This window comes from Mandrillus leucophaeus, unplaced genomic scaffold, assembly GCF_000951045.1.
Source record: "Mandrillus leucophaeus isolate KB7577 unplaced genomic scaffold, Mleu.le_1.0 Scaffold692, whole genome shotgun sequence".
In the NCBI taxonomy this organism is placed as follows: Eukaryota; Metazoa; Chordata; class Mammalia; order Primates; family Cercopithecidae; genus Mandrillus; species Mandrillus leucophaeus.
Window position 1 is genome coordinate 2642431 of NW_012107497.1, and position 24268 is coordinate 2666698.

Sequence of the window (24268 nt, forward strand, 5' to 3'; positions counted from 1 at the left end):
CTCACATTCTACTGGCTATAACTTCTCGTATAGCTAGCTGAACCAGTGAGGTGGAACCAGCTCAGGACGGCCTACTGTTATATTGCCAGGCATTTTTTGAGGCACTTGATGTTATCTTCTTGGTAATTTAAATTTAACCGTGGTGGGAATATTTACACCACAGAAATTGGCAAACACTAAAAACAAGGTGTTTTTAAACACCCTGAGATCAGAGATCCAGTTGATATACATCTACCAGCACACCACTGGCCAAATACAGGCTTGGCTTATGCCACGGAGAGCTCTGCAGCTGAAATACCTCTTCAAACGTGTCCTGCTTTAAGCCAAATTAGTCAGGCCTTTATACCTTCACATTGATCAGTCACTGAATGAGGGCTGCCGGGGAAAAGGCAAGACCTTGGACAAGGCAGCTCTCTGCAGCTCAGGCAGTCCCTGAAGGGACTGACAGCTGAAGAATGTCTAGTGACATCATTTCCATCATCTAGAACAAGAGTCTTTCCTTGAAGGGGGGCTCTAAGTAGCATCGTCCCATGTCCACTGCAGCCCCTCCCTTTAAGAGATTCTGATATAATCGACCGGGAGTGAGCCAGTACATTAGGATTTTTCTCAATTTATCTGGATAATTTTAGTATGCAACCACAATAGATACTCTTCAAGAATTAAGCCAGTTGCTGAGAGGGAACTGTGTTTTGTTGGTTTGTTTTCATTAATGTTTGCACTCTACTTCCTTTTAATAAAATTATGCCTGGAGAGTTTATATGGAGCAATCGATAAATATTTGTAGGGTGGTTGGCTAAAATAATTATAATTCCTTTAAAAGAAATTCTACCCACTAAAGTTAATTTAGAAGTAAAATATAATAGAAATTCAATAATATATTCACCAAATGAATTAAGATGTTCATGAATTAAGTTATCTTCAGAGTGTTAATCGAATAAGTAATGTGTATGCTTTTCTATTAAAGAGGAAGTTAGAAGACCTGAGCTCTGAGTGGAAGGCGGTAAACCATTTACTTCAAGAGCTGAGGGCAAAGCAGCCTGACCTAGCTCCTGGACTGACCACTGTTGGAGCCTGTAAGTATACTGGATCCCATTCTCTTTGGCTTTAGCTATTTGTTCAAAAGCACAACTATGAAGTGATGTCTGGATGAGAGAGAAAATTTGTTTCAATTCTGAAGATAGAGATAAAGCTTTGTGTTGTTGACTATGCAAAAAGTCTTAGAGTACATTCCTTGGAAATTGACTCTGATTCAAAATGTTGTATGACAATGGGATATGGGGAGTGTTCTCTGGAGATACACCCATAAGGAAGAGAAGAGTACCAGGGAGATTGTGGGAGAGTCTGAAACATGAGTTGGCTGCAACAGAGGCCTAAGCCAGTCTCACAGGAGCCCTACATCTGGGCTGGCTCTGCAGAGCTGTCCTGAATTACAGGCAGTGGGCCTGGACTTTGTATTTCTGATCCAGCCAGCCATTGGCCATGGGCTGGCTGCTGCCTGACAGTGGAAGGACAACTTGGACAAGTTTTCTGAGGCCGAAGGCAATTCTTAGTAAGAAACACCTTTAACAACCGATATTCCTAGCATCCAAGGATGTGTGCATTGTCCCTGAAGAGAGATTCAGGGTGGACTGCCAGATTATCCACTAACACTACATGAAGATGCCATCTCAACAAATCCTATATCATTTAGACAATATTCTTCAAATATGGCTACAAGAATCATAGAAACCACAGAAACACACACAGTCCTACTAGCACCTCTCCCTGTCCCATTTGCAAACAATTTAAGAGCTCTTCCATTTTTAGTTCAAGTAAAAGAAAAATGGATTGTGAGGACCACAAGCTGACTTGGGGGAGGAATATTTCTTCGTTTAGCTGTAGTTTTAACTTTTGTTTTCACTGCATATTTTCAGTCTATTTTATTTTCCTTCCTATTCAATTGTTGATAGAAGGTATTCATACATTCTCATGTCTATGTTAATGCTGGCTTTGACTCTCAGGGGAAAAAAGCCAGAAAACTTCTTTGCTGTACCATTCTATAATTAGCCAGAACTAAAAACATCTTTGGGTGTTTTTTTTTTTTTTTTTTTTGTTTGTTTGTTTGTTTTTTGGCCTTGTCTACTTTTCAAAGATCAAATGATTGAAGCATTAAAGCATGGTGACTGGTTCTTCAGGTAAAGTTGATTTTTATTTTATGTCAAGTAGAAAAATACTGAACTGGAAGAATCACAGCTGGGGTAGCACAATCATAATTCATTAGAAGGCATAGTGCTTGGATTAAAAGAAGCCCTACAATCTGAGGACAGTGCATCTCATGTGTCCCCTGGGATTTCTCAGAAGTCATCAGAGTTAGATTTAATGACTTTGGAGACTTGAAAAGATATGCAAACATTATGGTTTTGTTTTGTTTTTTTTTTTCTTTTTGTCAATCTGGGACACTAAAATTGCTATATCAGGGTTATATTCAACTAACTATGTCAGGTTTATTTCTTTTTATGAGCTCTAATTTTTGGTTCCCTCAGCGAATATGCATAGTTTGTTCCTATATTATCATTTATTGGTGTCTGTTTTCTGGCTGTCCCTGACATGTTGAGCCTCAGACTCAGACATAAACTCTATGAAGAGATTATGTTCCAACGATTCTTTATAAGTTTGTTAAACTCTGAACTTATGGGTTTATGTCCCATATAAGCCACTTTACACATGGTAGGAAGGCTTCAAAACCAGGGCACCGAAATTCATTTAATGTGTATTTTATCTAAATGTAACAATAATGTTTATAAGAAAAAGACATTCAAAGTTCCAGTTTTGATTTCCAGCAACATATATAATTCATCCACTTAATAAATATTTATTAACTTCCATGTGTTGAGCATCATACTGGTGCTGCGAGTACAGCATAGAATAAGATAAGTCCCTCCTTTCATAAAACATATATTGTAATATATGTTTTATGTAATATATGTAATAAACTAATGAAGAAAATATATACTGTCTCAATAATTGTAAGTACTGTAGAGTGTAGTCTACAGATTGATGTCAGTGGGTATTTGTTAGACATGTAGAATCTGAGGCCCCTATCCTAGACCCACTGAATCACAGTCTGCATTTTAATAGAATCCCCAAGTGAATCCCGTGCACATTGACGTTTGAGAAACACCATTACAGAGAACAACTAAGCAGGGAGACATCATGAGGGTATTATTGTCTATCGTGTGGTCAGGGAAGCTTGTCTATTAAGAGAACATCAGAAAACTGATGTAAGTGAGGAAGTGAGCCTGGTGTATTTCTGGGAAAATTATTACAGGCAGGGAAAGAAAAGACTGAGCAATGATACTGAAGTAGGAACAAGATGGCAGAATATTAAGGAGATCAGTAAAACTAGAGGAGCAGGTCAGGGGAAGTGTGATGGAAGCCATGAGAGATATTCATCTTTCATAGCACTGCCCTACTTCCTTCTCCCCAACACGAGGGTCTCAACACCCCCTACCACTCTTGTCTTCTCCTACGCCCTCCACATTGCTGCCAGTGTGGAGAGTCTGGGAATGCCCTCAGCTCAAAGCTATTGGTGACAGCTGGCAGAGTTGTGGTAGTAGCTAAAAAAGAATTAAGAGAAAGAGGAATTTTTCTCAAAAGCAGGTGCTTTTCATCCTCTTTAGCACACTGAAACAGATCTGGGCATAAAGTCAAGATGTTAAATACACAAATGTTGAATGAAAAAAATCAACAGGTAGTCATTTAGATCCAGAGCCGCTTTTTCTTTTTTCTTTACTGTGGTGGTTCAAATATCAGAATAAAGAATTGTTTCTATTCCTGACTTCCTGACTTGCAGGAGGTTAATCAGATATAAATGCAATATAAAAAAAGAAAATCTAATTTGTATTATGCTTCTTGTGTATGTTTATTATTTCATGCACTATATTACAATAGAATAGAATTTATAATTCATTATAGTAAAATTTTTCCATTGCATTCCTACTATTGAATGTGTAGAAGCTACACATATATGTGTAGCTTTAACATATATGTCTTTATCCTGAAATAATTTCAAAGAACATATGGTTATAGTTAATTTTTAAAGATTAAGGACCCCAAAGTTTAGAGGGGAAATAGCTAGATTAAGGCCACACAGCTGGAAAGCAAGCAAGCAAGGGTTTCAGTCCACGTGTGTCAAGCTCCAAAGCCTGTGTTTTGTTTTGTTGCTATGCTTTACACTATCTCTCTGTCCAAGAACCTAATGGAAAATTACAGATACGGATGGAACTGGCCAGCAGTTAATATAATTTAACTCAATCTTAAACATATCTGGAGTGAAAGTGATATATGTTTCTGTGTCCTCTCCTCTCCCGTCTCTCCTCTCCCCTCCTCTCCCCTCCTCTCCCCTCCCCTCCCCTTCCCTCCCCTCCCCTCCCCTCCCCTCCTCCCTCCTTTCCTCTCCTTTCCTTTCCTCCTTCTTCTTTTCTTTTTTTCAGACGGAGTTTCACCCTTGTTGCCCAGGCTGGAGTGCAGTGGTGTGATCTCAGTTCACTGCAACCTCTGCCTTTCAGGTTCTAGTGATTCTCCTGCCTCAGCCTCCCAAGTAGCTGGGATACAGGTGCACCCCACCACACCCAGATAATTTTAGTATTTTTGATAGAGATGGAGTTTCTCCATGTTGATCAGGCTGGTCTTAAACTCCTGACCTCAAGTGATCCACCTACCTCAGCCTCTCAAAGTGCTGGGATTACAGGTGTGAGCCACCATGCCTGGCCTGTTTCTATGTTTTTTCTACTTAAGAAGTAGAAAAAAATGGTTCACTCTATTTGAATTTCTTAGAACCATAGAAATCCAAACTTGGAATAATTACTGCAATTATTATCTAGTTGAATATTCTCCTTTTATAGATGTAGAAGCTGAGGCCTAAAGTTGCTTGTTTTGTTTTATGAACACTAAACCAAACTACCTTGTGGCTGCTTACTTAAATTATAAATTACAATGGGGTGGCCTTGCCTGAACAGTATAAATTGTTTTAATTTTCAGGACAAATCAACATGCTGGAAAAAAAAAACCTTGCAATTCTTGTTGCTTGGATACCTGTCCATATCAGTTTATATTGTTGCATAAAAGCACCCCAAAACTTAACAGTTTAAAACAAGAGTTATTTATTGCTCATAATTCTGTGCATCTGAAGTTTGCTCTGTGATTAGCTGAATAGTTATTCTGATGGTCTTGCTTGCTGTTATTTATGTGGATGCAGTTATCTAGCAAGTGAACAGGAGCTAGATGGTCTAAAATGGACTCTCTCAGATATCTGACAGCTGGCTGTTGATTGGAGAACCTTGGTTCTTCATAAAGCCACTCATCGTCCTGTAGGCTAGACTAGGCTTCATTACATGCTATTCTCAGGGCAGTGTTCCAAGAGAGGGAGAGTGGAAGCTACAAGATCTCCTGATGCCTAGGTTTTGAAACTTGTACATTACTTCTGCTAAGTTCTATTGGTCAAAGCATGTCAAAAGATCAGCCCAAATTCAAGAGATGGGGAAATTACTTCATCTCTTGAAAGGAGGAGCTGCCACATCACATGTCAAAGGGGTATGCATGTTGGGATGGAAGGTTTTATTGTCACCATATTTATACACAAATCACTACATTGGGGAAAAGGGGGGAAACTGGAGATCAAAAGTGTTGGTCTGAATCCAATGCTCTATTTCAGTGATTCTCAAAAATTACCATGTGTTACAACCACCCAGTTCTTAGCGAAGTATAGATTACTGGGCTTCAACCCCAGAGTTTCTGATTTACTAGCTCTGGGGTGAGACTTGCATCTCTCTCTCTCTCTCTCTCTCTCTCTCTCTCTTTTTCTCTCTCTCTTTTTTTTTTTTTTTTTTTTGTGTGTGTGTGACTGAGTCTTGCTCTGTCACCCAGACTGGAGTGCAGTGGTGCAATCTCAGCTCACAGCAACCTCTGCCTCCTGGGTTGAAGTGATTCTCCTGCCTCAGCCTCCTGAGTAGCTAGGATTGCAGGCACCCGCCAACACGCCTGGCTACTTTTTGTATTTTTAGTAGAGACAGGGTTTCACCATATTGGTCAGGCTGGTCTCGAACTCCTGACCTCAGGTGATCCACCCACCTCAGCCTCCCATGGTGCTGGGATTACAGGTATGAGCCACTGTGCCCAGCCAAGACTTGCATCTCTGAAAAGTTCCTAGGTTATGCTGATGCTGGACTATGCTTTGAGAACTACTACCACAGACATACAGTGAGTGGGTAAGAACAAATTCATCCCTTCTGCTGTGTTCAGCAAGGAGTGGGATTCCAATGAGGTCCCGTGCTGTGAATCTAAAGGGAAATCCATCTTATTTTAGCACCTCTACTCTGCATCCCCCCACCCCAAGGATGTTATAGCTTAGAAGTTATAGCTTAGAAGTTCCATGTCCAAGGAGATGGACAGCACACTAAACCAGGCAGTATTTGCCCTGCAGAGCTGTTCAATGTTCCTGGATGAGACCTGTGAGAAGAAAAGCCATAAGTTCCTCTAGAGACTTTCAGAACCATTGAGGTAGACAGGACTTTGCATGGGTCTGAAGGCCTGCATGGCAGATGGAGGCAAAGAGCCAGCAAATCTGGTTGTAAATATCAATGTGAATCCCTTCTTATCCACAAGCTGCTGGTTCTGAGAACATTAATGTTCTACAATACCCGATTTAGCATTTTTGAAAGAAATTGCATATAGACATGCTTAATGTGAAGACTCCAAATCAGGATATTTGATTCAAATGTCTCTTGGTAATAACTATGGAATGAATAACCCATTGTATGTAGACATATAGAAGAGCCAGTTAATAGAGGTTTCTAGTTGATTAAACACTGGTAAAATCATCTCTTCCTGTAATTACGTTTGGAGAGAGCAAGTCTCAAGTGTAATTAGGAAAGCACAGCACTGGAGGTCAAGAAGCCTAAATTCTAATATCTCAGTTGTGCTACCAACTATATAAGGGATCAACACACTGTTTCTGCAAAGGACCAGATACTAAATATTTTCTGCTTTATGGGTCATGTGGTCAACTCTGTCATTGTATACTAAAAGCCACAGACAATACCTAAATAAAGGGACACAGCTGTGCTCCAATGACACTTTACAGAAACGAAGCAGGTAAGATAGATTTGATCCTGAGTGGACTACGCATTTGCCCTTAGCACTCATCCTTCCTGTAAGCCGTGAAGCTTCTAACTACAAGTACCTGTGACTCTACCTGAGTCCTTTCACTGGCTGTAGGAGTAGCTCTGCCTCTTGCAGAGCAGGCTGGAAGCTGGGGAGGAGATATCTCTGGAATGGCACTTAACCAACGGACAGAAGCTGGAGGATAAATGTGTTAGTCTTCATAGTTTTCAAACTGCTATGAAGAAATACCTGAGACTGGGTAATTTATAAAGGAAGAAGAAGTTTAATGGACTCACAGTTCCACATGGCTGGGGAGGCCTCACAATCATGGCAGAAGGCGAAGGAGGAGCAAAGGCACGTCTTACATGACAGCAGACAAGAGAGCATGTGCGGGGGAACTGTTCTTTATAAAACCATCAGATCTCATGAGACTTATTCACTATCAGGAGAACAGCACAGGAAAAACCCACCCCCATGATTCAGTTACCTCCTACCTGGTCCCTCCCACAACACGTGGGGATTATTGGAGTTACAATTCAAGATGAAATTTGGGTGAGAACACAGCCAAACCATATCAAAATAAATATCCCACCTTCTTCTCCCCTTGGGTAGGACACCTCCAAGCATGTTCCACACTAAAAATCTCCAGTGCATTGGGCAGTTGACCACAATGATAAACAGGCTTCTTAGCATGCCTTGTATAGGCTTCCTTCCCATGTATAGGCTTCCTTCCCATTTTGGCAGAATCTGGACCCAACCCCACATCTCCTGAGTTTGATTTCAGTGCTCTTCAGTATTCTTATATATCTCAACTTTGTTCCCTGCTTAGACACAGCTGACAGATATGTATATCTTCAGCTCTACAACTCTATCTTCTCCTCTACCATGGCTTTCTGGGATCAACTCTCGATGAAATTATTTGTATTTAAATCCTTGTCTCAGGGTCTACTTCTGGGCAAACCTAAATTAATACAAGTCTTAGAATTAGTGCCACAGTTATACCTTTTGAGTAAGTTATGTTGGAATTCCCATTTTATAGATGAGATAACCAAGGGTCAGAAAGGTTAAATAATTTGTCCAAAGTTACACAGTTAGTCAGTGACAGAGTAGATACTCAAAAATAAGTCTCTTTGACTCCAGAGCTTATGCTATTAATCAGTACTCCATATATCAAGCAGTGATTTATTTATCTTCATTTGAATTTTTTGAAGTCTCTATTTAAATTAAATATCAAATACTCACATATAAGGTTATTTATACATTTTAATTTGAACTTCACTCACCTCTTCAAAGTTAAATAAAGCATTCCATTTCCATTTCAATAATACCTTAAATATCTAGGCAGTTAAAGCATGAGGTTACTTGGCACTTAAATGTACTCTTGTCATACTACATTTTTTTGGCTTAAATTGCAAAAAAAAAAAAAAAAGATTAATTTATTATGACAATATCCTACATTTATCTGCAATGATCATATTTTTTTTGTGAAAATGGCCTTCATTTATCTGCAGTGAAGGAAAAAGATGACAATTAGTTCTTGCATTCTTATTCCTCTCTTGGGTCCTGATCCTTCTCATTAATAGAAACATGGCAGGGGAGGGGTGTGTAACCCACACCCTTTCCTGTTTCGGTTATGTTTCTACTGTTGATTCTGCTTCAGGTGAATCTTTAGGATTAGGCAAATAAATTTCAGTGGAGTCAAATCTTTTTCTCCCTCACTAACAGATGATTTCCCTGCTAAAAACACTTACAACATGGCTATACTATTGTCGTTTTTCTAGTTACAGCCTCTAAACCTTGAAAACTTCCTCAAAGTCTAATACGTTAGGAGCAAGCTTTTGTACAAAAAAATATGAAGACCCTTAATCAGTTGTAATAACAAAATAAATCAATTTTACACCCTATCCCAAGATACTTCAAGGCCTTGAGCAGCTAGGGAGACTCCTTAACTCTTGGCATTAATTAACTAATTAATTAATTAATTTAAAAATTCATATTTGTATGTATCAGTGAGGTAAGAGTGCTTGAAATTAAGGAGATGTATCACACTGTCGAAAGGGAAGAGACAACAGAAAGCCCTGGCTGGTGAGGCCCCAGCACTGCTCACACTCATCAGAAGGAAGTCTTTCTATGTAGGCAGTAGTGGGTCCCTGGTCCCAGGCCAGGTTCTTCAACAATGCTCACTGGTTAACAGGAAAGGCACTACAGTGGCATCATTGTTAACATCCAAGACAGTGATAGAATGTGAAACCTCTACTGTTTAGTATTTAGTATTCAGCATTTAGATGTTAATTATCCATTTTATGATGGAGTTCCCTTTCTTCTCCCTCTCTTAACCTTTTGGCAGTTTTATTGCATGGTTACCATTTCCAGTTAGGGTTGTGCTTTGGGATCTGAACTGATGAAGGAAGGGAAGCTCTAATTCATCATTTCTAGGAAAAAGAGAAGGCTAACATCAATTCTGATGATTAGAGATTTTTTGATTACCTATGTCCTGCATTTTAACAGAAATAAAGTGTTAATTACAGTAAACTTACCTTAACCTTCTTTTGCTATTTAACACTCTTCAAGAAAGGACTTCTGCTTGAAATCACTATAGAGTATACCATAATCTTGACTGTCATACTCTGATGAAGAAGCCAGAACTATTTAGGTATATTCATGAGAATACGTACCCTACTACTCAAAATGGAAGGCTTCAACATGTATTCCTAATATTTCCTAAAACTTCACTGAATAGTTTTAAAATTGAATATAACTTTACCTTCAAAGAAACAAGATTTCAAAAGGAAATTGTAGCAGTTTTGTACTTCAATTGTCGATTTTAAGATTGTGGTCTGAAAAGTATTTGAGCAGTCATTCATTCTTTTCCACTATCTCAGAAAAGGCTCTCATTCTATTAGAAGCAATCTGAAGAAGGGTAACTGCCAACTCTCTTCTTAAAAAGTGACAAGCAGATGGCGTTCCACCAATCTGCTATACTTGACAGTTTTTCAACTACCTAACCTAAGTTCCAGTTACTGTCTAAATTATTTTTATTCAAATAGGAAAAGTCCATTTATGCTTACTGTACATTTCGACAGTGTTCCTTCATTCTTTGAGGTCTGTTATTTAATCTCCTTCCCACTTTTCTTTTCTATCATAAATCAGATGAGTCCCCATGGTCTGGCAACAAAAAAAGCTGTTTCTCAAATTTTTAACATCTCCGTGGCCCTCCTCCTACCCTCCCAAGTGTTTTCCATACAATTTTTCTGTTGTGGGCTTCAGAATTGGAAGCTATTCCATAATTACTGGTCTACCCATGACTCTGTCACATCATAAAGTCTATATACCCTTTTTCTACCTTTACATGCCAAATACCAGGTGTGTCTAGCTTTAATTCAATGACTAGCAAATGGTAGGTATTGCACTAATATTTTTTGGTCAAATGAACAAGTACATTTATTTTACAGAAAGATCAAATACATCAACCTTCCTATGTAATAATAGTAATACCAAGAAGATTAAGTGATTGCATGCTTGACCAGCTGTTTAGTGGCAGCATGTGGACCCAACCCCACATCTCCTGAGTTTGATTTCAGTGCTCTTCAGTATTCTTATATATCTCAACTTTGTTCCCTGCTGAGACACAGCTGACAGATATATATATATCTCTTCACAATCTCAGTAGTAAGTCCTATTTTTTTTAAGATTACAGTGCTGATCAAAGAGGGATATTCTATGGCATTGATGAAAATCTTCCAGGCTAGATATAACCCCTATCTCGTTCTTAAACCCTCATTCTTGACTGTGTCTTGAAATCCAATTTGAGAACCTCTGATTTACATGCTACCTTCCTCTTAAAATTCATATAGTTTATTCCTTCTCTCATCTTCAGTATTTTTATGAAAATATGTTTTAATCTTATTTCCAAAGTGCTTGCCAGCCCATGCTGAGTTCATTAGACAAACAATCTAGGTATCCTAATATTTAGGTAAAATTGCTAGCAGCGCTAACTACACCAGTACCCACTTAAATTACAATAAAAACCTACAATAGGAAAAAAAGTCAAAATTATACTACTTTTAATTCCTACTTCTAGAATAATTATCACACCTTCAAAAAAACTCATAATTGTTCTCTAATATTAAAAACCAGGAACTAAATTACATCACTATATATATATAGATATATAGACATATAACTATATATAGTTTATATATATATTACATGTCACTCTATATAGTTTTATATATAGATAGCTATATATCTATATAGTTTTTTATAGGAAACTATATAAACTCATATGTGTGTGTATATATATATAAACTCATATATTATTTATATATGTAAACTCATATATATGAGAGATATCTATATATAAATATATAGATATAGGAGACGATACTGAAATAAAACAAACTAGCCAATCTCCAATGTCACTTTATTTTCCCAGGACTCTTCTTTATTCTCAAATAAATTTATGAATACACAATATAAATCAATGTTCTATAATGCTCATTATGGATTATAATAGTTTTCTTGTCATACTGAAGTGAATGAGAATTGTTTCTTTGATTATTAGCATACTTTTCATAACCATATGATTTGGTGATAGGCACTTTTGCTTACTAAGTTCAGCATGATCAAAACAGAACTCCTATTATTTTTATTGCTGATTCTTATATCTTTAAGGTAAAATATGCCCTTTTCCTTTGAACCTGCACACTGTGTTTAACAAATAAGCACATAACTCAGGACTGAATTGTGCACTTCGATTTGAGCTTTTTTTCAAGGTCAGGACCCAGTCTCACAAGAAGTTTTATTTTTTCCAATACAGCTGACATCCAATCCCACCAGCTGAAAGACAAACTTGTCTAATAAAGCTTTCAGATTCAATTTGCCACCTGCATACAGCTTGAGGAATCTCTGGAGGTCACTCACAGCATGTGTTGCAACCCCAACAGAGAGAAGTAATGAAAAGATTCTGGTTAAAAAGCTGACACTGCCCCTTCCAACCTCTTTGAATGTGAATATAATAAGCCAGTTTATAGACGCAAATCTCTATGATTCTGGGGATTTCCATCTTGATCTCTGACTCCAAAGAACATTTGAATGCATGGATTTGTATCCATTATCTGGGTGAATAAATGCTTCATATTGAAAAAGGGATGCTTTAACAACAAAAGTCTGATGTAAATCAGGCAAAACAACATTGTCACTTCATGTTTAACTCTCCTGGAGGGTCTCTAAGGTCTCACAGTTTGGTTCTATTCCAGTGATATATAGGCACATCATAGCCATTTTCAAAAATAATACCTGCTTTCATTTCAATTATTCCCCCTAGCTTTTGCATTGACCCGAACATACCTAATATTTATCTTACAGCTAACATGCATTAATGCCTTGCTCTGTACCAGGCATTTTGCTAAGAATTCTTTGTGCATTTTTCTGTTTAATCTTACAACAGCCTTATGAAATAGGTACTACATTATTATTATTTTTCACCATGAGAGGAAATGAAAGCCTAGAGAATGGTTATCCAAAGACACCCAGCTACTAAGTGGGCACAGCATGGCCTTGAACCTGAGTCTTTCTAAAGTTCATGCCGGTCTTTTACCTTTATGTTAAACATACTGGATCTTGGTCATGCAGTCTGTGAATAAAGACTCCATATACTGTAGGATCAATTCTACCATATTGTGCATGCTTTTGTACATGTTTTCCAAATGAAAATAAACAACAACACTCTCTTCCCCCTTCTTTTCTGTTTTGCATGACATCTAAATTTTTTATTAAATCTCCATGGGTGGAATTGGGCCTTAAGTAGTAGTAGCTTTGAAGCTTAATACTAACCTCAGAGCTATGGAAGTGGTTTCAATATGAGGAAATATATAGATTCTGTTCTTTTCTTTTCTCTTTTATTTTTCTTTTTTTTTTTTTTTTTTTTTTTTTTTTTTTTTTTTTGGCTCCTCTAGAATAGAAGGCAATCAGGACAGAAAAAGACATTGAGATGATAGGCTTGATTCTCCCAGTGTTACTACTTAGCTTTATTTATTCTCCCACGTCTGTAACTGTCAATTCAAGGTCAAAAAGCCAGTACAGCGGCAGAATTATAAAAAGTAGATCTGGAAAATCTATAGGGTACCATAGTCCAGCACCCTGCTGCAAGTCAAAATCAATTAAATAAATATATTTAAACAGCACTTCATTTAATCTTAAAGGCACCACAACTCCCTTGGAAAATTATTTTTTGTGTTGAGACCTGATTCTCTGAAAGTGTTTTCTAGTGTTTTCTGTGTTTGGTGGCTCTGGTGAATAAGTGTACCCAATTGCCTACAGCGTGAAATCATAGAAATGAATATGGGCTGGAACTTCAATCAGTCATACAAACCAGAAGCCTAGAGTTCATCACCTCTTCTGGAAAGCATCCCCTTCGGCCCTTAAAAGGGTAGAGTTTCCTCCAATATATGTTCATACTTCCCTTTGCCTCCCATCTGTAATTTCAACCAGTCTGTTGCTCTCGACCTTTTTTGGCTTCGCATACTGGATTTCTTCTTAGGAGTTCACTTGAAGAAAGGGTTGTATGCTTTAAAAATACTAAAAGTCACTGGACTAGATGATAATGAAATTCCTGTAAAATAAAAGGGAGTTAACAGAGGTGTTACCACTCATCATAATGGATATTGTTGACCTTTCCTCTAGCCAGTGTCCCACTTAAGCATGCTTCTTGGCTGGAATTTATTTTTCTCATCTGGATAAATCTGAAGTATTATAGTAAAACCCAGTGTGAGCAAGGCCATGGATGCAAGTGGATTGAGATGAATGAGTGGATAGACCTGCGTGGGCAGAAATAATGAGGTCAGCAATAAACCATACCAAGGGATGCACACTCAAGGAATAAATTGGAGGTAGCAGAATAACTAAACAAATGATAAGTTTGGTCAGACTATCACATGAATATCAACTAAAACAACTTATGGCTATAGTTAGTGAACCCTAGAGTGAAGAAAACAAAATACTGATATCCATCTGATCAAAAAATAATAAAATTGTTTACATGTATATATTATCTAAAATTTCCCTTAAGAATCAAGATTATAAATTCCCGCAGTTAAGGAAATTGAATAAGAGGAGATTCAGGACAGAATCTTTTCTCTTCCTATTCCTAGTCCATTTTTCTTCTAACTACAGTAGTGAAAACAATAATTTATTCACCAAATCATAATACATTGCAATTAGGGGATGCCATTTGAATCTTGGAAGACATGATTTGAGGCAAATCAAAAATCCGTATTTATAAAGTCAATTATTGGTTTATTTAATTTACTGTTTCAGCAGGAGGTATAGGTTAGTAATGTAAATCACTTCAAGAAGGTTTTGGTCGAAGTTTTGCCAATTTTTTTCTGTAAAAAGCCAGATAGTAAATGTTTTGGGTTTTACAAGCCAGAAGATCTTTGTTGAAGTTACTCAACTCTGCTAATGAGGTGTAAAAGCAGCCATAGGCAATTTGTAAATGAATAAACGTGGCTGTGTTCCAATAAATGTGTATTTGCAAGAACAGGCCGTGGGTTGGATTTGGCCCACAAGCTGTAGTTCACTGACCCCTGTTTTAGATAAATACTAGCCAATAGATTCATTGTAGCTAATAAAGGGAATATAGATAGTTTAATGTATTTCCCTAATCTTCTTCAGGCTTCCTCCAGGGGAAAAATATTTCTTATCAACAGTGTTATTAATGCTTACTTGGAACAAAGAATTCCATTTACTTAGCATAGAATGGACATTTGTGAAGCCACTCATGGAAAGAATAAAGAGATGTGAAATACTTGGTACAACTCTTAAGAGTGTTCCACTATCATTTGAAAAAATGATAAGTAGTAGTTATATAAGAGGGCTTGAGCCTAAAACATTTGTTCTCACTTACGTTTTCCTATCTCAGCAGCAAAAAATACAAAGAAAGGGGATAACTAGATGTTAGATTTTCTAAATTCTTATCACTATAAGTCTCGTATACTTAGATATTGAAGTACCCTTAAATATACCTAAGTAGAGGTAATAATTTCTATATTATGGGAAATCTAATTACTACTCATAGAGATTAAAATGTTATACATCGCTTCTGAGCTTTCTTTGAAACTTGATATGGTGCACTTGGACAAAGGTAGAATGGTCTCCCAAAGTAGCGTCATAGATTAGCAGAAAAGAGCTATGATAATGCCACTTCAAGTGACTATCATTTAAATAATGAATTAAGAGTTAAGTTATATAGTTACAGGCAGTAGGAGATGTCACCATCAGGAGGATAAGAAGCCATTTTCCAGCACATTATCTGACTTACTGGTGCAGTTCCTTCTTTAACTGTAGGTTACTCATCTGTATCCTTAATGTATCAATACACTAATCGGACAAATAATTTATTAAGGATTATTGTGTACCCTCCTCTGTGTTAGATTCTAGGGATACAATATGGATCAAGATAAGCATGATTCCTAGACTCCTAGAAAGTAAGAAAATTAAATAACTGTATGTGACAAATACTAGGATGTGAAAAAATGCTAGGGAAGAATCAGGAAGAATCACCTAACCCAGTCTGGAGTATTGCAACAGAGCAATGTCAGAGGAAACATTCTGGGAAAAAAAAAAGGAAATTTGAAGATGGGACTTGAAGGATAAGTAGGTATACCTAAGCAAACAAGTAGGGGAGAGTGTTCTAGGCAAGAGAAACGAGTAACAGTTGGAGGCACAATGGAGCCTAGCACTTTCTAAAAGTATCAGTATGGCTGAAGCACTGAGTTGGGGTTGGGAATGGGTGAGGAGCGATGTGTCAGGGAGGACGTTCCAGATGACACTGGAAATGCATGCATGTTCTTATATTGCATTTTAAGACATGTTAGAGAAATCAAACACATTTTATTTGAAGGGTAATTGAAAGCCACTGAAGCATTTTAGAGAGACTAGTGACATGAGCATATTTGGATTTTAGAAGGATTACTCTGGCTGAAGAATAGATAATTGATTGGATAAAAGCAACTTTGGAGGCTACTCCAGTGGTTCAGGTGATAGATAATAATGACCTAAACTAGAGAAGTAATAAAGGGAATGGAGACAAAGTAGACAGATTCAAGTGATACTTGGCACGTGGAAACAACAGGCCCTGGTAACTGACTGGACATAAAATGGAGAGATACAGAGAACGCGAATAGAATACCCAGGCATTTGGCTTGATAAACTGGGTAGCCTGTGGTAGAAATTACTAAACTATGGACTGTTTTAGGGTTCAGAGGAACCATGAGTTCAATTTTAGATGTCTAGTTTTGCAAGGCTACTGAGGTAACTGAGCATATGAATCAGGAGAGAAGTCTAGGCTAAAAATATGGATGCCAGAGTTACCAGCATGTACGATAAAGCAAAGCTGAAGTCTCGAGGGCAATATCACCTAAACATCTGGCTGGAGAAGGCAGCAGATAAAAAGTAAAAGGAGAGGCCAGGCAAGGTGGCTCACGCCTATAATCCCAGCACTATGGGGGTCCGAGGTGGGTGGATCACCTGAGGTCAGGAGTTTGAGACCGGCCTGACCAACATGGAGAAACTATGTCTCTACTAAAAATACAAAATTAGCCGAGTGTGGTGGTGCGTGCTTGTAATTCCAGGCATGAACCCAGATGAACCCAGGAGGTGGAGGTTGCAGTGAGCCAAGATCGTGCCATTGCATTCCAGCCTGGGCAACAAGAGTGAAACTCTGTCTCAAAAAAATAAGGAAGGAAGGAAGGAAGGGAGGGAGGGAGGGAGGGAGGGAGGGAGGAAAATTCAGGAGAATGATTACTTCTAGGGAGATGGAGGAGACTGTGCTGTAGGGAACACAAGGGTGGGGTCAACGTATTAGCAATATTCAATTTCTTGATTGGGGTTGTATTTACATAGAGTATTGCTTTATAATTATTCTTCACACTTTATGTATATGTTCTATGTAATTATCTATAGATAAGACAGATTTCACTGTAAAAGAAAATAAAAGGCTTCCAACAGATTATCATCACAATTGTAACAGATTCCCCTGCTGCGTAGAGTCACACGCCATTTTCCTCCCTTGAGTTGCAGCTGCAGCTGCAGTGGACAGCCCTGTGTGAGTTCAGACTTGCCTTTAGCTGACGGCATCCCATGTCAAGGGAATCGCTCCCATTTTTCTACTTTCTATCTAAGGAACTTCTCTGACATACCAGGAGCCCACAGATTTTGTGAGCTTACTCAGCCTTGAAGTTGTAGTGAGTGAGCAACCCTCAACCAATGGAGATGGGAGCCCACGGATATATTTTTAACCACTATTCCTTCTGGGGGCAAGGGGAATTCTCTGTGATTCTCAGGAACATACAAAAGTTCTGTCAAAACACAGTCCCCATGGTCCATAGGCATGACCTTGATGATAATACATTTGATGGGCATTTCCTCCCCATCTGTGTCACTCTTTTAGTTTTTCATTCTTGCTTCCTAGGGATCAGCTTCCAAATAAACTAGCTGTACCCAAGTCCTCATCCAGGCCCTGTTTTCAGGGAACCCAAAGACAACAGTAAGAATAATGGAACTGAAAGAGGAGAAGACTTTAAGGCATGCAGAAATTTCCTCTGTATTCCAGACTGTATATTTAACTGCCTACTCAACAGTTCCACTTAGATGTCTCAAAAATAATTTCATGATCTTTTACTGTCATGAAATGCATGACCTTCCCTTGATATATTCCTTTCTTCAGGTTTGGTAGCACCACTTAGCTATCCAGTAACAAAATCTTGGAGGTCATTCTTAAAACCCTCCCACCTCACCCCTGCTGGACATCCACCACTAAGTTCAGTTGATTTTTTTTTTTTTTTGCTCGTAAATATTTCTTGGTTTAGGTTTCATTTTTAGATTTATCCTGCATACCCCTGCACAATCTCATCATCTCTTTCCTGGACTGTTACAGTAGTCTTATATTAGGATGATCATAGTCTTAATTTGTCTGGAGAAAACATGCTTTATATCATTGCCTCAGTGTGACTAATAGTCCCACCTTTCACTTGTAACATTATACAGGTTATTAGGTTAAATAATATGGTCATCCAAGCCTAATGTCTCCTCATTCATTTCTTCTTGCTTACGTATCATAGCTGTGTGAAAATTCAAAATGTAAATTTAATACAGACAGAACTCTGTTTAAAATGCTCCAGTACCTTACCATTGATCTCAAAATAAAAATTTCCAAAAAAAAAAAATGATATCTCACAGGACCTTGTATAGTGTGACCCTTTCTATTTCATCATCCTTATACCAGATACCATGAACTACTTACTCTCTTATCTCCACATTGACCTCCCTCCTAGTCTTATTTTGTCTATGAAAGTGCTTGTTTTGTTTTCTAAAGCCATGGCACCTATTAGTCCCTCTGATTGAGATACCATCCTTTTGAATTTTCGACCTCATACCTACTCACTTTTCAGATCTCAGCTCAAATGTTATACTCAGGAAAGACGCTCCTTACTTCCCAAACCAGGTTGGTGTAAATGGCACTATTTATACTCCTCTTCGAGAGTATATACCAAATCCTATATTTATTTGTGAGACAATTTGAATTCATGTTGTTCCCCCTACTCAATTGTGAGCTTCTTGAGGACATACTCTGCCTCCCCCTCACCTAGCTTTATTGAAGTATAATTGAGAAATAAACACTATATGTTTTCAAGGTATACAACATGATGATTTTATATGAATATATTGTGAGATGATTACCACTATCAAATTAATTCATACATCTATCATAAGAAATAGTTACTATTGTGTGTTGCGGGGGATGAGGACACTTAAGATCCAGTCTTGTAGCAAATTTCAAGTAAACAGTAAAGTATTCATAACTATAGTAACCATGATGTACATTAGATCCCAAGACCTTATTCATCTTATAACTGAAAGTTTGTGCCCTTTGACCAATGATATGGTTTGGCTGTGTCCCGACCCAAATCTCAACTTGAATTGTAATCCCTGTAATTCCCATGTGTTGTGGGAGGGACCCGGGGGAAAGTATTTGAATCATGGATTTGGTTTCCCCCATGGTGTTGTCGTGATAGTGAGTGAGTTCTCATAAGATCTGATGGTTTTATAAGCATCTGGCATTTCCCCTGCTGGTACTCATTTTCTCTCCTATCACCCTGTGAAAAGGTGCCTTCCTCCATGATCATAAGTTTCCTGAGGCCTCCGCAGCCATGCAGAAGTGTGAGTCTATTAAACCTCTTTTCTTTATAAATTACCCAGTCTTGGGTATTTCTTCATAGCAGCATGAGAACGGACTAATACAGTAAATTGGTACTGCAGAGAGTGGGGTATTGCTATAAATATACCTGAAAATGTGGAAGTGATTTGGAGCTGGGTAACAGGCAGAGGTTAGAACAGTTTGGAGGGCTAGAAGATGACAGGAAAATATGGGAAAATTAGAAACTTCCTAGAGACTTGTTGAATGGTTTTGACCAAAATGCTGATGGTGATGTGGACAATGAAGTCCAGGCTGAAGTGGTCTCAGATGGAGATTAGGAACTCCTTGGGAACTGGAGCAAAGGTCACTGTTGCTAAACTTTAGCAAAGAGACTGGCAGCATTTTCCCCTGGCCTAGAGATCTGTGGAAATTTGAACTTGAGAGAGATGATCTGAAATTGGAACTTTGTTTTAAAGGGAAGCAGAGCATAAAAGTTTAGAAAATCTGCAGCCTAACAATGTGATAGAAAAGAAAAACCCATTTTCTGAGAAATTCAAACTGGCTGCAGAAATTTGTGTAAGTAAAGGAGCCAAATGTTAAGCACCAAGACAGTGGGGAAGATGTCTCCAGAGCATGTCAGAGGTCTTAATGGCAACCCCTCCCATCACAAGCCCAGAGGCCTAAAAGGAAAACATGGTCTCATAGGCCAGGCACAGGGCCGTGCTGCTTTGTGCAGTCTCAGGACTTGGTGCACTGTATCCCAGCTGTGGCTAAAAGAAGCCAAAGCACAGCTCAGGCTGTTGCTTCAGAGGGTGCAGGCCTTAGTGGCTTACATGTGGTGTTGGGCCTGGGGGCACACAGAAGTCAAGAATTGAGGTTTGCAACCTCTGCCTAGAATTCAGAGGATGGGTGGGAAAAGCCTGGGTGTCCAGGCAGAAGTTTGCTGCAGGGGCAGGGCCCTCATGGAGAACCTCTCTGCTAGGGCAGTGCAGAAGGAAAATGTGGGGTTGGAGCCCCACACTGAGTCCCCACTGGGGCACTGCCTAGTGGAGCTGTGAGAAGAGGACCACCATCCTCCAAACCCCAGAATGGTCAGAAATGCTGATGGTTTGAACCGTGCATCTAGAAAAGCTGCAGATACTCGATGCTAGCCATGAAAGCGGCTGGGAGGGGGCTGTACCCTGCAAAGCCACAAGGGCAGAGCTGCCCAAGGCCATGGGAACCCACCTCTTGCATCAGCATGACCTGGATGTGAGACATGTAGTCAAAGGAGATCATTTTGGCAGTTTAAAGTTTAATGACTGCCCTATTGGATTTCAGACTTGCATGTGGCCTGTAACCCCTTTGTTTTGGCCAATTTCTCCCATTTGGAACAGGTGTATTTACCTAATGCCTGTACCCCCATTGTATCCTGGAAGTAACTAACTTGCTTTTGATTTTCAGGCTCGTGGGTGCTTTGTCTTAGATGAAACTTTGAACTTGGACTTTTGGGTTAATGCTGGAATGAGTTAAGACTTTGGGTGACTGTTGGGAAGGCATTATTGTGTTTTGAAATGTGATGACATGAGATTTTGGAGGGGCCAGGAGTGGAATGATATGGTTTGGCTGTGTCCCCACCCAAGTCTCATCTTGAATTATAATCCCCATAATCCCCATCTGTCATGGGAGGGACCCAGTGAGAGGTAATTGGATCATGGAGGCAGTTTCCCCCATGCTGTTCTCATGATAGGGGGTGATTTCTCATCAGATCTAATGGTTTTATAAGCATCTGGCATTTCCCCTGCTGGCACTCATTCTCCCTCCTGACACCCTGTGAAGAGGTGCCTTCTGCCACGATTGTAAGTTTCCTGAGGCCTCTCCAGCCATGCAGAACTGTGAATCAATTAAACCTGTTTTCTTCATAAATTACCCAGTCTCCCGTATCTCTTCATAGCAGCATGAGAACAGACTAATACAACCAATATCCCCTCTTGTTGCTTTTCATTGAATCCCCTTTACCTGGGAATGAATGAGGAAGGCAGAAATAGAAATCAAGGCATTGTTCAATATAGAAATCCTGAAGTTACACAAGTAAGACTCAGTACAGAGAAGGAACCCTTGACCTGGGGATCAGAGTCTTCTGGAAACAAGGAGTACCAAAGGGGAGTGAAAAAGAAAAGTGGAGAATGAGTAGTAGCAGTAAAAGAGGAAGTATGTAAAGAAATGGAAATAAAGATGTAATAAACTGTTATCTTGTTCCAGAGACAAAGCTAGCTAGGGGAGCTAAGGAAACTTAAAGGGATAAAAAGCCTCATCCAAACCTTCATAGTGAGCTAAGGACTAGTTTTTCATAGATCCTAGCCCAAATTGCAACCCTCTCACTGTCTTACTTTTTTCCTGGCTCTACTTTGCTTTATTGCCTTTCATATAATCTAAAATGATTTTAAATGTGTATTTCCTGTCTCTTTTCTATATCACAATATGAGGCCATTGGCTGTGCCACATTTACCACTGTACTCCCAGTGCCTAGAATGGTGCCCAGATCAAGTAGGCTCCCAGAGTGTCTGCTGTCAAATGATTCTCAGTCCAGTGATGTTTGCACTACATGGTGCTGCCACTTTATTTTTTCCTTCATTCCATTTGGAATTTGGATCATTTTGCCAACTTTAGGGTTTATACCTGTTTATTTCCCCTGTCTTTGCTGAATATCTGTCTACCTATTTTTCTCAGCTCTCTTCTCCTCACATTTTGCCTCCAACTTCCTCTCTGCTACAATTATACTCAGCAAAAGACTGGAGCCACTTTTCATTGATTTTGATGTCAGTGCTTTGAGTGACAACTCCATGTGGAGAACTTTGAACCTCCTGCTATCTCATTGTTTGCTTTGAAAAAAAAAATACTCATCTTCTTCCTGAATCCACTGGGTAAATTTATGCTCACAAAAAAGACAAAACTTCTAGAACAAAAACTGTATAAGCATCAAAAGTATTAGTTTTCCCTTGATTTTGAGACTCAAAAGTACCATAGAAATTTTAAAAGGTGGATGAAGTAATTTTATCATTCAACCTAATATATTTTACAATTTGAATGTCAGAACCATGAAATGTCTTTTCAGTGTACTATCATCCTTACTATTTCCACATATAAAAGAAAAGCAAAAATATTGTTTGAGAACAAAAAAATATTGCAGTAGCAGAAAAATTCACTTTAAGTCTTTTTTTGGAGGTTGCCACATCACGTCTGTCTTCAGCTCCTCTCACTGAAGATTCTTTGTTTTCTTGAAACCAATTGGTCACTTCCAATTCTTACCACCTATAAATCTTCCTGGTTCTTTATATTTCACTGAAACATGTCCCTTGTCTCCTTTGATTTTTGTTCCAGTCTTTCATTTTTTATGTTCTTTATCATCCTCTATGTCAGAAAGGATCTGCCACTCCAAATTCCTTAATATATTTATCTACCAGTGTTTATTTCCCTGTCACATGTACTCTTCAGTAATCCAATGATTTGAGAACTTTCCATTCTGTCTTTCTTACTTTATAGTTTGTTTCTTGAGTTCAAATTATTAATATATTAGATCAGTTAATTCTACTTGTATGCACATTTTACCTAGCATTCTTGGTATAATATAATTTTTTTAATTGCATCAGACTGTGAGTATTAATTTAAGACATCATTTGTATTAATCTACTGGACAAGATTTTATTTATTAACTATTTTGCCCTTTGCTAGGGTTCTATAATCTTACCCTCAGTGCCTTTGAATAGTCTTACCCAAGCATCACCTATCCCTCTTCAATTTAAATTCTCTATTGTGTTAGTTTCTGAGATTGCACATTCTCTGGTTTGGTTTGGTTTGGTTTTTCAGTGATCTCTGTGGTCACTTCCAAACATTTCTACTTAGTTTCCTTTTTTCCCTGTTAGCCCTCTTCAATGTTAATATCACCTGGAAGTTAACCCATTCCTAGTCTGCATGGCTTTATGGCCAGCATCTTGGCTGATTGGCCATCACCTATACTGTACTTATTGTCCATGTTTAAAAAAATTTTTATTGTGGCAAACAGCACATAACAGAAAATTTACCCTCTGTCTTTTTTCATGTATGTTGCTATAAAGGAATGTCGGAGATTGGGCAATTTATAAAGAAACGAATGTTTATTTGGCTCATGGTTCTTCAGGCTGTCCAAGAAGCATGGCACCACCATCAACTTCTGATGAGGGCCTCAGGCTTCTTCCCCTCAAGGTAGAGGGCAAAGGGAAGCTGGTGTAAGCATAAACAAGAGAGAGAGGGGAAGTGTCAGGCTGTTTTTTTAGCAACCAGCTCTTGCAGAACCTAACAGAGTGAGAAGTCACTCAACCTGCCTCCAGGAAGGGCATTAAGCCATTCAAGAAGGATCCACCCCCATGACCTAACACTTCCTGTTAAGCCCCACCTCCAATACTGGGGATCAAATTTCAGCATGAGATTTGGAGGGGACAATATCTGAACTATAGCATTATCTTAATTCAAATAATTTTACTACCAATTCCATTTATTAGAGAATCTAAGATTAAGATTACTGAAAATATGCCAGTGATTATCTCTAGTTCCGGCTTCTCTTGTCAGTTCCAAACTCGTATGTTTACCTGCTGACAAGCTACCACGTAGATGTTCCACAGGTATTTCTAACTCAGGATATGTAAAATTGATGTTATCATTATCTTCTGAAAATCTATTCCTCTTACTATATTCCCTATTTTTGTGGATGAAACAATCTAATGGACAGACCAAGTTATAAATCAGGAAGTTTTTCTGGCACTTTCTTTATTCCTTAATACTAAGTACCACAATAAATTACCAATCCTTTCAATCTTATTAAGACAAAAAACCTTGAAAGTTCTCATCTCTTATTTAGCACTGCAATTTTGTATTTTCATTCATTCAGGTAGCATCTTCTACAAAACCTCTTCACTA

General features: G+C 38.5%; 1 protein-coding gene across 1 annotated transcript in view; it reads left to right on the forward strand.

Annotated features, from left to right (window-relative positions):
- The window catches only part of LOC105555622 (dystrophin), a gene marked incomplete at its 3' end in the record, with an annotated part of 1920295 nt that overhangs the window by 1438219 nt on the left and 457808 nt on the right, over nucleotides 1–24268 (forward strand). Inside the window, exon 50 of the mRNA XM_012002637.1 lies at nucleotides 965–1073. Coding sequence (XP_011858027.1) covers nucleotides 965–1073 — 109 coding nt within the window. The remainder of the gene's footprint in view (nucleotides 1–964; nucleotides 1074–24268) is intronic.